Source organism: Candoia aspera, chromosome 1 (assembly GCF_035149785.1).
Source record: "Candoia aspera isolate rCanAsp1 chromosome 1, rCanAsp1.hap2, whole genome shotgun sequence".
Lineage (NCBI taxonomy): Eukaryota > Metazoa > Chordata > Lepidosauria > Squamata > Boidae > Candoia > Candoia aspera.
In genome coordinates this window covers 203,736,507-203,752,437 of record NC_086153.1, presented here as the reverse complement: position 1 = coordinate 203,752,437, position 15,931 = coordinate 203,736,507, and the positions used below count along the sequence as shown (strand labels likewise).

The 15,931-nt window shown below is 40.1% G+C and overlaps 1 protein-coding gene across 1 annotated transcript; it reads right to left on the bottom strand.

The window, feature by feature from the left end:
* Positions 1 to 3,170: 3,170 nt before the first annotated feature.
* RBM43 (RNA binding motif protein 43) lies at positions 3,171 to 8,009 on the bottom strand. The gene is given in 4 exon segments (XM_063318374.1): positions 3,171 to 3,966; positions 3,969 to 4,322; positions 6,975 to 7,069; positions 7,601 to 8,009. Coding segments are annotated over 4 exon segments (1,119 nt in total). The 5' UTR covers positions 7,857 to 8,009; the 3' UTR covers positions 3,171 to 3,552.
* Positions 8,010 to 15,931: the final 7,922 nt, after the last annotated feature.

Genomic DNA, 15,931 nt, shown 5'->3' with positions numbered 1-15,931 from the left:
TGGATTTTTCTCTAAGCTTCAGGATTCATATGACCTTTTGTAGTGATTAACATTGAACTGCAGCATATTCACCTTCTGATCATCCAAACACTTTTAGCTAATCGCAAAGTGATATCCTCTGCATTCAATGTAACCAGGAAACAATCCTCAAGACTTACAGACTCTCCCATCTTATTTAATGCAAGGATGTGTAGACTTTGTAAATGTAGTTCCTTAAGTATCTAGTGCTTACAAACAGAACAATCTTAAGCATGTTTCCTAAGAAGCCCAACATAGCAGATTTAATAGGTAAAGGTAAAGGTTTCCCTTGACGTAAAGTCCAGTCGTGTCCGACTCTAAGGGGCAGTGCTCATCTCCGTTTCTAAGCCTTAGAGCCGGCGTTGTCCGTAGACACTTCCGGGTCATGTGGCCAGCATGACTCACGGAACGCCGTTACCTTCCCGCCGAAGCGGTACCTATTGATCTACTCACATTTGCATGTTTTCGAACTGCTAGGTGAGCAGATTTAGTAGACCCGAGTTAAGATAAGGAGCTAAATGTAAGCAGAAAGATTTACTGCTTGGAACGGTCCCTTATTATAAATATAAGGAAAATTAGGCCTATCATAGTTGAAATGCAAACATCAGATAACCACTAGAAAACAACAAAGTGATTCTGGGAATATCAGGATCATTGCAGCCCTAAGGAAAATCATAATCTTAGGAGGCGTGAGCGATTCACCTTGGCTTTGTATGTATGTCTCTTTGTAGAAACCTTTGTGATTGGATGGCACAGACTCCATTGCAAGGTTAATTATATACACAGTATCTCTGTTCCACAACATGCTGTAAGATGCTGATTGGAGAATGCAAATTGGTTTTTGTTTTGGTCTGCACAATGATCTAGAAATACAGCTATCTGGTATTTGGCTCCCTCTTGTGTTTTTTCTCTTTATGACATTTTCAACATCCCACAGTCAATCCTTGTGTTTGTCTGCTAGGTAATAGTTTTCTTACTTCTAAAAGTCTTTCATCAACCTTATATAAGAAAACTAGGGTCAATAAATATGGTATGAATAATCAGTATTCTAGTAACAAGAAGGCAAAGGCGCAGCTTGAGCTGAGTTCAACTCCTGGTAAATACATAGTCACAACTGTGTTCTTATCCGGGCAACAGTATGTAATGAGCAACTAAGTTCACAACTAGGCTCATACAATGTGGCAATCATTACTGGTTTAAGCATGGTTAGTTGAACAAGCTATGATAGCTCAGTTCATACCAAAATAAGCCATTAAATGTGGTTGAGTTCATTTAGCACATTAAGCCAAAACCAAACATTATGGTTTAATGTGATACACAGACTTAATGAAAGAGCATCACAGCCCATATTATTACAGTGTCTTTATTCTCTTGGCAATAAATTCCATGGACCAGCTGTTCATTATAGTAGCAACTTTTCAAGATACAGCTTACACAATCAGATAGAGTATTTTAAAATTGTGCTACCCTGTGGCTTAGGTTACACAATATATTGCAGTATAATATGGCTGGTTTTGCTTAGCAATATTTTTGGACCCAACCAAATGTAAATTAACTATAGTTAAATAGTTAAACAATCCACAGCTTGCATTCACACAGTGGAGTGTGTGAATCCAGTCAACAAATAGAGGATTTAGCATAACTTACTTCAATCATAGACTCCCTGATAGATCTGTGCTGATCCAATCATGTTCTTCCAATTTTTTCCTCCACTGATATTCTCAAGCATATTAACCAGCAAATCTATTATTATGGGGAGATGTAAGGCAATAAAAGCTGGCAGCTGGTAAATTGGAATTATAATCTTTTCTTGAAAAATCAGCTTACCTACAAACTAATCCTCCCATTTATTCCTTGGTTCTGGAATTTTTGATTATGTGGTATTCATTAGTTACATCTCAGGTCAACAGAGAATATTCCTATTTTATTTCTTTGCATTTGTTCCTTTGGAAAACTGAAGCATGTACTGTGAGCTCACAAGATTCTACTCCAGCAATTTTTCATTTGCCTGCAACTGGAGCCAAATGAAATCCTTCTTGGAGCCAACTCACACATGCATCCCCATCACTCATCATTAGTTAACATTTCAAGAGCCTAACTCCCAGATCAGTCACAAATTTAGTGGGAAACTACTAATTGCCAAAGAGAACAAGATGGTTATTTCATTTTTAAAAACTGTATGCCAACTTTCAAAACAGTGGTTTCCCAGAGCAGCTTACAGCATACTAATCCAGCATTTGAACAACCTTTCATCATCATCTCCTTCCATAGTTCTTCCATCTTTGGAAAAGCGATTCACACAGGGGATGAAGTAAAGCCCCCCAAATACTTTAAGAGCAGCCAAGAATTTGCCTTTAAGACTTTCACTTGCTCTTTCACCCCAACCATGCCCCTCAGCACAAAGCAGATTTCACAATATATAATAGGAACTGTAAACAATTATTGTATTAAGCTAATCAACCCAGAAGATACAACATTAAAGAATCAACACAACCTCAACAACAATAAAGTAACACAACATGGATCAGGATGAAAGAACATAGGAGACCTTCAGCTCAGGCTAATCTACTGCTGCCCAAGTATTTTTAGTTGAAGAGAAGTGCTGCTTTAAACACATCTTTATTATACTATTGCCCCTTATCTCCAATTCTGGGTCATTTGTTTATGACTCTTTTCCTCTATTACTGTGTCAAGTGAATGATTGTCTAGCAAAAATGCCCTATCAATAGAAGAAGTTCGGGGGTAAAAGAACCAGTCTTACGATAGTCTAATTCTGATATGGTACATTCTCCAATATGGTACCCAGGTGGCAATGGGCTGGCAGAGTTTCCCTTGTGCGCATCTGTCTCCCTGCCCCACCTGAAGGGTGAACAATTAATAAAAAAGGGAGCTGGTGTGCTGCACATCACTAGCTTTCTGCATTACTTTACTCACAAGAACACCATCTTGATCCCCAAATAGAGTCCATAAACTTTCTTTCTGAATTGGCTTTGAGACTGTGAGCAGGAAACATTCTGATTGGTGCTTAACAGGTATTTTGTGAAAAGGCGCGCAGCCATTTTGAAAGAGCCCTCATGACAAATTCCAAATGTGCCTTCTAGACCAAAAAAGACAAGAGCTCTTTGATCTAATTAGAAACGAATTTAGAGTGCTGGTTTACAAACCCTTCTTTAATCCAGTGAAACCAAGCTACAAACACAGCAGAGATACTTCCACAATAAATAACATAAATAAATAACAAATAAAAAAATAATCATTTAACATGGTAAATACTAAGAGAAAATGTTTCTAGACGTTAATCTTTTGCTGTAATTTCTCTTATGTACAGCAGGACCATGAAAGCTAGCCACACCAAAAAGCTCTGTTAAACATGTGCAGAAACACTGGGCTAATTTCTTCACAGGAAAAAAGGCTGACAGGGAGGGGAAAGAAAGAAACATTGACCAAACAGAACTATGTTGAAAATTATTTAAGGCTTATGCCGAGTATTGAGGGTTAAAATCTCTGCCTACCCTTGGAAACCCAACTAACTGCCTATCTCCACAGTTCTTTTTGGAAACTCCCTACCATTTTATTCACTTGTTGTGCAAACTCATAAATATCTGAAGAGGAACCTATAATATCTATGTGAGTTTGATAAGGTATAATCAAAACATTTGGTAACTGGTTGTTCACAACCTCACAAGCCTGCTCGTGGTTCTGTTTTTCTGTCCTGGTGAGCCCTTTCTGAAACAATTTTCCCTTGCGCAGAAAGCAATGTAGTTCTGTCAGCAAACCTTCAACTATATTTTTGGCAAGCTCTAACTGGCAACAGTCTGATTTTGCACTGCTGTTACAGAGGTAGATAGTGGTAACCTCACCATCTACAGATTCATAACTGGTAACACCACATTTTTCTAGACTCTTTTGATAGAGTTTGTTTTTGAACTTTTTCATATAGTAATATATATATCAGTATCAGGGGCAATAGTTAGTCCTTCCTCACTTGGATTTTCAGCAGCACCAGCTCCTGACTTGAAAGGTAGTCCATGGTTTCTTGGCTTCATCCTGGATCTGTTATCTGGCACCCTTTCTTTTCTCTTAAAGGGTCGTTCTAAAAAGGAATGTTTTAGAATCAATACAAGTTTATTCTGGAGAATTTTGATAGCTGGAAATGGTCCCTGCACAGTTATTTGCCCAGTTGTGTGCAACGGCCCAAAGCTCAGACTGGGGAGATTCCCCTCAAGTTCTTGCACCAGGTCTTCTAAGTTGCATCTTTCTTCAAAACTGGACAAATTGAGGATACACGTTACACAGGTGAAAACCTAAAGTTGCAAAACAAACAGAATTTTTAACTGAAAAACAATACCAAGATTTTAGGTTACAGACACAGTACAGTATGTATTTCTTCATCCAAGCTTCCTTAAACTGACTGCTTCCATCTCCCTGTTCCTTCAATTCATTCTTTACAGCCAACTGAGCTACATTTTTCTATTATGATTGTATCACTAGACTTTTAACTTTTATATAAAAGACTTGGAGTTAGGGCTGAGCAGTGAGTGGAACATGTTTGCAGATAATACCAAAATGTTCAGAGTAGTAAAATTAAAAATGGAAGCTCTCAATGGATCTCTCCCACATGAGAGAACAGGCTTCAAAATTGCAAAAGTAGTTCAATGTAAGCAATATAAACTGATGCTTGCTGGCATAAAAAACACCCCAATACTTCATCTGTACATTACTGGGACCTGAGAGATCAGTAAAGGAATCATTAAGAATCTCCATCCAACCTGTGGCTACTGTAAAAAAGGAGAATTCCATGCTTGGCCTCATTAGGAAGCGAACTGAAAATAGAACTGCTGATAGAGTAATTCCCTTATATCAATCTACAGTGAGACCATACGTGGGATATTGTAAACCGCCCAGAGTCTCCCCTTTTTGGGGGGAGATGGGCAGTGATAGAAATTTGATAGATAGATAGATAGATAGATAGATAGATAGATAGATAGATAGATAGATAGATAGATAAAGTTTACGCTTTGGATCACCACACCTTAAGAAACATGTAAGACTAGAAAAGATGAAAAAACAGGGCCAGCAAAAGGAAAGACTATGGCGACCAGTTCTGTTAAGCTTGGAAAGCAGGATGGTGAGGTGGTATATAAAATGATGCATGGCATAAACAACAACCAGGGAGATGTTTTTCTCTCTCACATACAATGTTAGAACTCAAGGTCATCCATTGAAACTAAATCCAGTGGGAGTCAGGAGAAACAGAAGGAATTTTTTTTTTCACACAGCACATACTGTTATACTGTGGAATTGGCTGCCAGCAATTGCAGTGAATCTGGATGGTTTTAAAAGGATTAATGGAGGATCAGACATTCAACAGTTAGTAACACTGATAGCTATTTGTATCCCGTGAATGGTAGGAAGCATGCCTTGATTAGTGGTAGTTGAGAAGCAACAATGGAAGGGACTATTGCCCTCCGGTTCAAGCTTCATAAATGCATCCATCCAGCCACAGTATGTTATAGAACGTTGGATTAGATGGCCCTCTGCCCTGATCCAACGAGGCATTTCTTAAGTTCTTTTGGCAGAATCTAAGTTTATAGCCCTCTACAGCAGTGTTTCTCAACCATGGAGACTTTAAGATGTGTGGACTTCAATTCCCAGAATTCCCCAGTGAGCCTTACTGGGGAATTCTGGAAGTTGAAGTTCACACATCTTAAAGTTGCCACGGTTGAGAAACACTGCTCTACAGAGTCCAGCCTGCTCCAATGAGGACGGAAAAGTGGGGAGATGACAAAGGCATGCATGCAGGCCCCAGCTGTTCAGCCTTCCTCTATGTTGAGAGGAAGTTCTGAAGGTGCAACCAGAGGCCCTCACACAAGCAGGCTGAATGTCTCCTAAAGCTTATATATTTGCTATAGCAGATAGTGTATTTTTATATATTGTACTTATATTATATATTTATTGTTTTATTGATTATTTTGTTGTAAACCGCCCAGAGTTCCCCTGGTGGGAGGAGATGGGCGGTGACAAAACAAACAAACAAACAACCACGCTTAGCCTTCTATACAGATATGACAAACAAATATGGCCTGGACATGCAGCATCTGCTTGTTATTCAGAAAGATATCCCATATCAGGGTATTCTCCTTTAAGAATCACAGCTGAACCAGACAAAATCAAATAAATGGTAAGATGTCATCCTCAATCACTCTGCCTCCCCAGATACTCAGCTATTGAAATGAGGATGCTCTTTTCATCCCAGGATAACAGCGTAACCAAAACTAGAAATAGATTGTAAAAAGAAAGAGATTCTTATTCAGGGAAAGCCTAACAGAATGGCTTTCTTTTTATATTCAAGTGCATCTGCTTAATAATGTGATGCATTTTGTTTCCTGTATCAGAACTATTTCACACTGCTTTCACTTGAATATTTTATCCTGAACAAGCCACAGCTAAATCAGTGTGTTTGTTCAAATGAAAACATCTCATGTGAGCTGCAAATAATACAAATGCATGGAATTTAATTTAATCTCACACACATGGAAATCAATATGCAATACTTCAACCAACAACTGATGGCTGTGCTTGTGTACAGATACTCAGCAAATTCTGCAACATAGCTTACAGCAGCATAGCTCGCTTGCTTAAGCCACCTGGGTTGATTTTGATTAAATCCATTACAGATCCTATACGTCTCTCTGGAATTATGCCTTTTGAAAAGGAATGTTTGGCCACAGAAGTTCCAAACTCAGCTGAATTAGATGATATGCCAATTCCCCTCCTTTTATGACCAGTTAAAGCCAAAGGAAAACTATCTGAAACATACTGATCCTGACAAGAATGTAAGACAAAGCAAATGTAATCACTTCCTGACAATACCTAATCAGACATATCACATAATGGCCACATCAAAGTCAGTATAGGTAGATTCTCCCATTAAACACTAAGTTGTTATAACTTACATTTCCTCCATATGGCAATACTTTGAGGAAAAAAACCTTATGTAGCCTCTTGTCCTCTAAAATGAGTTTGCCTTTCCTGAGAACATTCTCTGCAACTGAGAAAAAAATCAGATTTTCTTTTGTTAACCTCCCCCATCCCCTACCCCACCATCAGCACACCACAGAGAGAGAGAGAGAGAGAGAGAGAAGATATATGCATGCTTTGATGGCTGGGATACCACATTAATGTCCCTCCTTTTCCCCACAATTTCCCTTTTGGATTCATCCCACAATTGAACATTGGATCTTGATACTGTATGGATTGCACAAGATTGTTCAAGGGAGAGAGAACAGCCTGTCTCTTGACAAGATTAATTGGCAGCAATTTGACTCCCCCAAGTTTTGGCTGCAAATTTTTCATCTGCCAGGCAGCTGATACTTTTTAGTCTTGTGCAAATACTTTCAAACCCCACACAAATACTGTCTTTCTCTCTCTCTCTTCAGCCTGTTTGCATTTATGTCCAACCAGTGATGGTAAATCCCAGAGAGAGAGATTTCAAGGCATAAGAAGGTATCCCAGAATGCAGGAGTCGAAAAACATGAATTCTGCTTTATGGTTAATGATCAAACATGCTATTCCCCATCACCTTGTTTATCCTCAAATGTTATATATGCCACTCCTTTTGTTGATATAGGGTAGTCTATATTCTCCACATCTCCACCATTATGCTTTCTCTTCTGAAAATTAATCATTAGGATGTCAGCCATTATGTCCTCACTTAGAAGGCCATCTGGGATACCACAGACCACAACTGTTCTTTCAGGCTTGGCAGACCGTTCAGTAGCCTGTGGAATAAACACACCACATCTTTTCAAAGGGCAAGAGGGGTCCTCTTCATCCATCCTGCACAAAGACCCCAAGCATTCTTTGGGGAATCACTTTACAGCCTCGCTGGAAAAGCTGATCCCATTTCGCTACAGTAATGAACAAATGTTTTATATGACATCAGCGGTCAAGTTATCACTGGTACAAGTTAATTTTGACTATTAACATACCTGACTTGGAAGTTTTCAGGAAAGAATGCAAAAAAAAAGTTACAAAGGATTACAGGGTGTGTATATATACAGGGTATGTGTTTATATAGAATATAAAGACCCAGCAGGCAATGTCCTGCAACAATCTCAAACGCAGAGCATCCAGAGATGTGATTATCAGTACCAAGAGCAAACGGGCTGTGCTTCATTATTTGTTCTGGTTGGTATTTTATTTTTTGCATACTTATATCCTGCCATGCCTCCAACAAGAAGGAAGTAGGTTTGGCTGGGAAACAGTGGCCAATTTAAGTCCACCCAATGGCCTTCAGAGCTGAGGATTTAAGGCTGAGTGTCTCCAGCCTGAATCCCACACTCCAAACGCAATTCCACCACGGCTCTCAAAGCTGCTTTCCTGAGAGATTATGTTACATCACAGCAGGGTGTCTTAGACTCACTAATTAAATTAAAAGCTTATTACTGACATGTTCATATTAAACACTTGCTTTTCCCCTTCAGGTGGTACGCTACTGCTTGTAATAGTACCACCTGAGTGGTCACATCTGTGATGCTACAGTGCCTCATTTATATAAAGACAGCTTATTGATCTTTTAGTATAGAAAGTGTAGTCTTGATGGGAGGAAATGGTTTATTTCTGTTCGTAGCAACATGGACAGGTTTTTTAAAAAAGATATTGGCTGGTAGGTGGGGGAATTCAGCCAAATTTGAAACAATGCTGTATTGTAAGGATTGAGGGAGTTCACTATCTATTAATGCTGATTCCTGGTTTCACATAAATTTCACAAGGTTTTGGAATACAAGATCTTCACTCTTGTTCCACCAGCCTTTGTGCACATAATTGTTTTTCCCAGAGGTGCCTTTTTGCCTAACCCCTATGCAGAAAACCGCACACTTCTTCTCATCGCTTCCAATGGAATTGTTTATGGTATTTTTATGGTCTCGCTGGAACTTCATGTTTCCCTATTTCTGCTGACACAGAAATAGGCTTGTCTTTTGACCATTGCAGGAGGCAAACTAGAGTCTCTACAACCTGTGTGTCTTCAAAATATAAGGGGTGCACGTGCCAGCCATTATTCCTGGTTCCTAACTATTGTCATTAGCCCTAACTAATGCATCCAGTCTACAATCTCTATTTTCATTCACATACACGTATACAAATATACCTACGTATATACTGTACGTGTATGTGTGTGTGCACGTGTATAAATATATATATGGAATATTAGGTATGTTCGCCGCCTTGAGTTATTTACAAAAATAATAAAGTCGGGATAAAAATTATATATATATATATATATATGATTTTTAAAAAGGAAGATAGATAAACTAAGGAAAAGAAAAAGAAGTCAAAGAGAAAGCTAAAAGTGCAATAAAGGGGAAAAAAGTTAAAGAAAAATAGAAAAGAAAGAAAAATGATATAAAGAAGTAGCTTCCAATCGTCTTTACAGCAGTTACAGTATAAGTACAATTATAAATTTACCTCTTACTCTATGGTTACAACATAACTCTCTTCTTTCTATAATCTATTCTGTCTAATCATCGAAACTATAAATCCTAAATTCATTTGTTTCTGTTTTATGCAAAAAGTCCATAAAGGGGACAGTCTCTATTTTCAGACTGATTCTGAATTGTAGCTCTCATATTTGAATTTCCTTCCTTTTTCCTCATGCCCGCCTGCCTATCTTACACTACCTTGAGTTTGGAGAACTCAAAAATTCTCCCCCTTTTTTTTTTTTGCTCCCTTTTGGTTCATTCTCAATAGAAATGGGAATTGAGGAACATTGTTCACAGTTAACTGAACAAGTCCCTGGCTGCTTTTGTAAAGAACGAGTAATATGGAGGCCCCAATGAGCTGATGGTACGGGGACCCCAATTAAGGGAAGAGGTTCCACACTATCCTAGTATTATAACATCACCAGTCTCACTTCTGACAGTGGCAGGAAGACAGAGAGCACCTGCAGTGAGGAAAATGAGAAACTGCATGAGAAATGAATGCCCTCACTCAACATCAGGAGTTGCGTGGAGGCGATTGTGTGAAGAGTGCATAATTGTTACATCAGCACAGGGGCACCCATGGAAGCAAAAAGCTGATATTTTGCAACCAAAGTTCATTTTGCCTCATATCTATACAAAGCACTTAAATCTGTTCACTGGAGTTTTGCTTCAGAAAGCAAAGCAGAGCAACAGTGCCTACAGGCCCTTCTGCAGGAAAGCAATTAAAAAAAACACTGACAAGAATCAAAACTTTTAAAACTCTCCTTGGAGTCAAGTAACAGGTTCAAAGAGACAGTTTGCAAACATTTAATTTAAATTCAATGCCCATTTTTATCGGCTTCTGATGCTCAAAAGTGCTTGAAGCAATCAATTACAGAATGGACATCGTTTCCAATGTGTTGTGTTAAACTGACTCTTCTAAACTGCACTTCTGCTTCACCAACATAGCCTGAACAGAAAGCCTCAACAGAAGAAATATCAGAATTCTTCTCACAGCAGCCAGGAAACAAGGAAAATTAAAAATCCTCACAATAACCCATTGAGGGAAGATGGGCTGAGATAGTGACTAGCCCAGTGTTTCTCGACCTTGGCCATGGCTGTTAGAGCATCTTAATATTCATCACTTGTAAGGGAAAGTTTTACGTTGCCCCCCACTATCATCATTTGCGGCTGTTATAGCAAGAGATACAACAACCAGTGTGCTGTAGTGGTTACAGTGTTGGATACAATGGGGAAGACACAAGTTCTACTTTAGCTCAGCCATAGAAATTCACTGGGCGACTTTGCACTAATCACTCAATCCAGCCTAAATCTCCGGGTTGTAAGGATAAAATGAAGGGAGATCTGCGTGTCAGCTGCCTTGTGCTCCTAAAGAAAAGCAGGTTATAAATCTAATTTACCACCATCATCACCACCACAACAATTGGGGGTGCAAAGGCCCCTCTTTCCTGAGTCTAGTTCTCTTTACAGTATTCTAATTGTTTGATTCTAACAAGGAATGGTGTGAATGTGTAGGACATGACCAGCAACAGTACAACCTCCATCTCAGATGCAACCAATCTCTGAATGTTAGTTGCTGAAAAACACACAATACAAGTAGTCCTCGTTTAACGACCACAGTTGGGACTGGAATTTAAGTCACTAAGCGATGTGGTCGTTAAGCAAATCCGGACCTGATTTTATGACCATTTTTGTGGCGGTCATTAAGCAAATCACATGGTCATTAAGCAAATCATGAGGTTCCCTATTGATTTTGCTTACCGGAAGCTGCTTGGAAAAGTCGAAAATGGCAGTCACGTGACCATGGGACACTGCAACTGTCATAAATGTGCGACAGTTGCCAAGTACCCAAATCGCGATCACATGACTGCAGGGACACTGCAATGGTCATAAGTGCGAGGAACGGTTGTAAGTTGGTTTTTCCAGTGCTGTTGTGACTCTGGACAGTTGCTAAATGAATGGTTGTTAAGCAAGGACTATCTGTAGAGCAGAAGCAAGGCCTTCATCCTCGTCCTCCCGAGACATTTTCAAAAGCATCTGGCCAGAGTTCACTTGAACAAATGGCCCCTGATCTGATCCAGCCAGGCCTTTATTAAGTTCACACAGCTTTCACTGAGAATGTCAAGGCACCACACGGGTGCCTCAAGTTTACCTCTAGAACAATTTAAGTGTCAAAGCCATCATTCTCATCACTATGTTTATTCAAAAAATAAAAGCCATTGGATACATTCCTAAAGGGATCAAGAGATTCAAAAAGAAACTCAAGGGCAATTTTAAAAAGAAGAAAAAAGGAAGGTTGCTGGGGCTTTCTTGAACCAACAGAAATAAAGTACTATTAAATAGAAAGTTCATTGTAGGTGGATGAATGCCCAATTTATATTTTGAACTTTTCATGTGGTATCTTCTCTCTCATGAAAAAGTACTAATCTGTAGCCTGTAGGATGCTGTTTCCATTGCATCCTCCGACACTAATTCATTTTCCCGGTAGGCCTGGGTGCTATAAAGAAGCAGCTCTTTGCATGGTTAAAAAACAAAATGGCAACAAATACTATGCAAGAGCATTAGCTCTTTTCCTTAAGAATTGTTCCCACAAATAGGTTCAGCATATCATTCTACCTCTTGTTCCTATTGTCGTTTTTTCATAGAAAATAACATTAAACAGGGATGTTATCATCTGTACGAAGTGTGATAGAAAGCACACGTGTCAGCTGTATGTATTTAACATTAAAAAGCTAATCAAAAGAATTAATGTAACAATAACACTGTAGATTGAAATTTAAGTAGGGAGTGTAGAAAAAAAAATTCCTGGTCTTCCTTATTCTAATCTAGGTAGTCAGGTTATATGTTAGCCCTTCCCAACCTGGTCCAAAAGAACTGCAATGCCCATATTTCTTGCGAGTGTGTGTTTATTCGTTTAGTCGCTTCCAACTCTTCGTGACTTCATGGACCAGCCCATGCCAGAGCTTCCTATCGGTCGTCACCACCCCCAGCTCCCCAAGGGATGAGTCCGTCACCTCTAGAATATCATCCATCCACCTTGCCCTTGGTTGGCCCCTCTTCCTTTTGCCTTCCACTCTCCCTAGCATCAGCATCTTCCCCAGGGTGTCCTGTCTTCTCCTTATGTGGCCAAAGTATTTCAGTTTTGCCTTTAATATCATTCCCTCAAGTGAGCAGTCTGGCTTTATTTCCTGGAGGATGGACTGGTTTGATCTTCTTGCAGTCCAAGGCACTCTCAGAATTTTCCTTCAACACCACAGTTCAAAAGCATCTTCCTTCGCTCAGCCTTCGCAGCCATATGTTACTACGGGGAACACCATTGCTTTAACTATGCGGACCCTTGTTGTCAGTGTGATGTCTCTGCTCTTAACTATTTTATCGAGATTTGTCATTGCTCTTCTCCCAAGGATTAAACGTCTTCTGATTTCCTGACTGCAGTCAGCATCCGCAGTAATCTTCGCACCTAGAAATACAAAGTCTTTCACTGCTTCTACATTTTCTCCCTCTATTTGCCAGTTATCAATCAAGCTGGTTGCCATAATCTTGGTTTTTTTGAGGTTTAGCTGCAAGCCAGCTTTTGCACTTTCTTCTTTCACCTTCATCATAAGGCTCCTCAGTTCCTCTTTGCTTTCAGTCATCAAAGTGGTATCATCTGCATATCTGAGATTGTTAATGTTTCTTCCAGCAATTTTAACTCCAGCCTTGGATTCCTCAAGCCCAGCATGTCGCACGATGTGTTCTGCGTACAAGTTGAATAGGCAGGGTGAGAGTATACAGCCCTGCCGTACTCCTTTCCCAATCTTAAACCAGTCTGTTGTTCCGTGGTCTGTTCTTACTGTTGCTACTTGGTTGTTATACAGATTCTTCAGGAGGCATACAAGATGACTTGGTATCCCCATACAGCTAAGAACTTGCCACAATTTGTTATGGTCCACACAGTCAAAGGCTTTAAAATAGTCAATAAAACAGAAATAGATGTTTTTCTGAAACTCCCTGGCTTTTTCCATTATCCAGCGGACATTGGCAATTTGGTCCCTAGTTCCTCTGCCTTTCTAAACCCAGCTTGTACATCTGGCAATTCTCGCTCCATGAATTGCTGAAGTCTACCTTGCAGGATCTTGAGCATTACCTTACTGGCATGTGAAATGAGTGCCACTGTTCGATAGTTTGAACATTCTTTAGTGTTCCCCTTTTTTGGTATGGGGATATAAGTTGATTTTTTTCCAGTCTGATGGCCATTCTTGTGTTTTCCAAATTTGCTGGCATATAGCACGCATTACCTTGACAGCATCATCTTGCAAGGTTTTGAACAGTTCAGCTGGGATGCCGTCATCTCCTGCTGCCTTGTTATTAGCAATGCTTCTTAAGGCCCATTCAACCTCACTCTTCAGGATGTCTGGCTCTAGCTCACTGACCACACCGTCAAAGCTATCCCCGATATTGTTATCCTTCCTATACAGGTCTTCCGTATATTCTTGCCACCTTTTCTTGATCTCTTCTTCTTCTGTTAGGTCCTTGCCATCTTTGTTTTTGATCATACCCATTTTGACCTGGAATTTACCTCCAATGTTTCTAATTTTCTGGAAGAGGTCTCTTGTCCTTCCTATTCTATTGTCTTCTTCCACTTCCACGCATTGCTTGTTTAAAAATAATTCCTTATCTCTTCTGGCTAACCTCTGGAATTTTGCATTTAATTGGGCATATCTCCCCCTATCACTGTTGCCTTTTGCTTTCCTTCTCTCTTGGGCTACTTCTAGTGTCTCAGCAGACAGCCATTTTGCCTTCTTGGTTTTCTCTTTCTTTGGGATGTATTTTTTGCCGCCTCCTGAACAATGTTGCAAACTTCTGTCCAGAGTTCTTCCAGGACCTTACCTACTAAGTCCAGTCCCTTAAATCTATTCTTCACCTCCACTGCATATTCCTTAGGAATATTAGTGAGCTCATATCTAGCTGATCTGTGGGTCTTCCCTAATCTCTTTAGTCTGACCCTAAATTGTGCAGTAAGAAGTTCGTGATCTGAACTACAGTCAGCTCCAGGTCTTGTTTTTACCGACTGTATAGATGTCTGCCACCTTTGGCTGCAAAGGATGTAGTCAATCTGATTTCAGTGTTGTCCATCTGGGGAAGTCCATGTATAAAGCCATCTCTTAGGTAGTTGGAAGAGAGTGTTTGTTACGCAGAGTGAGTTGTCTTGGCAAAATTCTATCAGCCTATGTCCTGCTTCGTTTTGTTCTCCCAGGCCATGCTTACCTGTAATTCCAGGTGTCATTTGACTGCCCACCTTAGCATTCCAGTCTCCCGTGATGAAAATAACGTCTCTTTTAGGCGTGTTGTCCAGTAGGTGCTGCAGATCCTCATAGAACTGCTCTACTTCAGCTTCTTCAGCATCTGTGGTTGGGGCGTACATTTGGTTCACTGTGATGTTAGATGGCTTGCCCTGAATTCGAATTGAGATCATTCTATCGTTTTTTGGATTGTATCCAAGCACTGCTTTAGCCACTTTACTATTAATTATGAAGGCTACTCCATTTCTTCTGTGGTCCTCTTGTCCACAGTAGTAGATCTGGTGGTCATTTGATGTGAAGTGGCCCATTCCAGTCCATTTCAGTTCACCGACGCCCAAAATGTCTATCTTTAATCTTGACATCTCACCAATAACCACATCCAATTTGCCCTGGCTCATAGATCTTACATTCCAGGTTCCAATGGTATGTTGATCCTTAGAACATCGGATTCACTGTTCACCACCAGCACCGTCGGCCGCTAGCCGTCCTTTCGGCTTTGAGCTAGCTGCGTCATCACGTCTGGGGCTAGCTGAACTCATCCTCTGTTCCTCCCCAGTAGCATTTTGACCATCTTCCGACCTGGGGGTCTCACCTTCCGATGGTATACCGACATATCTCTGGTTGTACTGATCCATTGAGTTTTCACGGCAAGAATACTGGGGTGGGTTGCCATTACCTTCCCCAGGGATCGCATTTAGTCTGACCTCTCTGTCATGACCTTCCCGTCTTGGGAGGCCCTTCATGGTTCAGCTCATGGCATCATTGAGGTGCTCAAGCTCCAGCACCACGACAAGGTAACGATCCTTTGCTGAAGTCTTGCGAGTGTGTTAACAGGTAATTCTGACACCTGTAAACTGAGATTTGTAATATCAGAGTATTTCTGAGGTGCCAGGTTGGGAAAGGTCCTCAGTACTTTTAAATTCACTGGTTAATTTGGAGATTCTTCCTTTCTATTGCTTCTTCCTATTTCCATCCACCTTTGCTTGTTTGCTGTACAGTGCACAAGTCCAGCTCCTTCCAGCAGAGAAAAAACAAAAGAATCAAAAGTGGGAAAGACAGACCATAACTGCATAAAGCAAATAATCTCTCATTCAAGATGCAAGAATGAAGTGGCTGAAGAATTCAAAGCAAGTCTTATAATGTGATGAA